The sequence below is a fragment of the Antrostomus carolinensis genome, unplaced genomic scaffold (genome assembly GCF_000700745.2).
Source record: "Antrostomus carolinensis isolate BGI_N321 unplaced genomic scaffold, ASM70074v2 scaffold25961, whole genome shotgun sequence".
Lineage (NCBI taxonomy): Eukaryota > Metazoa > Chordata > Aves > Caprimulgiformes > Caprimulgidae > Antrostomus > Antrostomus carolinensis.
The window spans coordinates 27209-29427 of NW_010296847.1; the positions used below are offsets into that span (position 1 = coordinate 27209).

Below are 2219 nucleotides of genomic sequence, written 5' to 3' on the forward strand. Positions count from 1 at the left end.
TGGTGTAGCTGGGACCGAGCATTGAAGGGGAAGTCAGAGCTGGGGGAGTTTGCAGCCTCGTGTCCCCCACGCAGCGCTGTCAGCTGGACTCTCACCCTTACAGAGGATTTAATTTTACGATGGATACATGATCCACCAAATCTGGTGTAAATCGCAGCCCCTCCTGTGATTTCTGCTGTAAAATCCAGCAGAGTTGGTTGAAATCCATCAAGCCTTACTGAGAGCAGAGGATGCTCCCAGGCAGTTCCCCATCCTCGGTGGGGATTGATGCACCAGGGTGATTTTTGCGTGAATATTTCTGGGTCCAGGTCTGCTTGTGTCCTGCCTGTCCCTGAAACGAAAAACCTGTCTAAAATCCAGCAGAGTTGGTTGAAATCCATCAAGCCTTACTGAGAGCAGAGGATGCTCCCAGGCAGTTCCCCATCCTCGGTGGGGATTGATGCACCAGGGTGATTTTTGCGTGAATATTTCTGGGTCCAGGTCTGCTTGTGTCCTGCCTGTCCCTGAAACGAAAAACCTGTCTAACTCCAGATTTACAGCATGGAGCCAGCTCTGGAGAAATTCCCAGGGAGCACGTATATCTCCTGGAGGGGCCCATCCATAAACCCCTCATCAATAGCAAGCACGTTATCTCCCCCGTGCCGTGAACTGCGGCAGAGCCAGGAGATCAGTCATCCCCGCAAGGGCTCTAGTGACAGAAATCCGGCAGTCGCTGCATCTCTTTGACAGCGTAAAAGGAAAATTAGGTGAATCTGTTGGACATAAATTAGATGGTGGTTCAGTCCCAGGAGATCACCAGTCTGCTGACAGGGAGGAAATGGGGCGATCGGCCCCGTCATACACACGCGTGCCCAGGGACACACGCGCTGTCGGTGATAACAGCCGCTGTTGGGGATGCACAGGCAGCACAACCCACCTCGCTGCCCTCCCAGCTCGTAGGACCCGGTGCTGCGGTGCCTGGTGCTGATGTTGTGATGGCACAACGGGCACGGGCTGAAATCCAGAGCAGGAGATGCAGTTGTGAGCCCCTGGCCTTGGACCGAGGGCTGGCGGAGATCTAGGACAAGAGGAAATGGGCTCCAGTTGTGCCCAGGGCAGGTGAGATGGGATGTGAGGAAGAATTTCTTTGCTGAAAGGGTTCTGAGGCATTGGAAGGGGTTGCCCAGGGCAGTGGTGGAGTCCCCATCCCTGGAGGGATTGAAGAGTCGTGTAGACACAGTGCTGAGGGACATGGGTTAGTCATAGGGGACTGGTCAGTGTTGGGTTCATGGTTGGACTTGTCTTTTCCAATCCAGACAGTTCTGGGATTCCATGTGGTGGTTTAGAAATGAGCTTTTATTTTCTGTTGCTTTGAGGTTCAAACATCAACCTCCCTTTGCAAGGGGGGGAAAGGGGAGCAGGGTGGGGGGATCCAGCCCTCCAGGGTGTTTTTGGCTCTGCTGGGGGTTGCAGGAGGATGCTCTGTCTTGCAGGGGGACCACTCGGTGGGCAAGTACCGCTGCCTCCTGTGCCAGAAGGAGTTCAGCTCCGAGAGTGGGGTCAAGTACCACATCATCAAGGCTCACTCGGAGGTAAGGAAACAGCTGAGGTTGGTCTGGGCTGGTCCCTGCTCCAACCCACCCATCCTCAGGCTGCCTCACTCCATCCATCCATGTCTGCCAAGAGCAGAGCACAGCAGCTCCCAGCAGCATCAGCAACGCTGTGACAGTCTCTGGGGGGAGATCTCCTTGTCTCCTTTGGGTCCCTGACACCCCCAGGCTGGTTGCAGCTGCTCAGCACTGCCTTGTCCTTGGGGAGGTGATGCCAGCAGGGTGTGGGGTGGTCCAGGTGAGTCAATGGGTTGTGTGTGCCAGTGCCTGGCCCCAGGATGGTCACTAATCCCAGTGTCACCCCACGGACACAGAACTGGTTCCGAACCTCTGCAGAAGCCAGCCGGAAAAAGAAAAGCAGGGAACAGCTTTCTTCCAGCAAAGAGGAGAAAAAGAAAAGCACAAAAGGGAAGAAAAGGGGAGGGAAACCCATGGAGAGGCCTCTGGAAACGTCCCCGCTTTCTTCCAGCAAAGAGGAGAAAAAGAAAAGCACAAATGGGAAGAAAAGGGGAAGGAAACCCAAGGAGAGGCCTCTGGAAACGTCCCCGAAGGGCAGAGAGAACGTGGCAGCAAAGACTAATCACAAGAAAACGCTCGAGCACTGGGAAGGCTCCCGAGTCAGCCCCGACG

The 2219-nt window shown here is 55.0% G+C and overlaps 1 protein-coding gene across 1 annotated transcript in view; it reads left to right on the forward strand.

Moving 5' to 3' along the window:
* The window catches only part of ZNF512B (zinc finger protein 512B), a gene marked incomplete at its 3' end in the record, with an annotated part of 25065 nt that extends 23077 nt beyond the window's left edge, over positions 1–1988 (forward strand). Inside the window, 2 exon segments of the mRNA XM_010178421.1 lie at positions 1473–1571; positions 1904–1988. Coding sequence (XP_010176723.1) covers positions 1473–1571; positions 1904–1988 — 184 coding nt within the window.
* Positions 1989–2219: the final 231 nt, after the last annotated feature.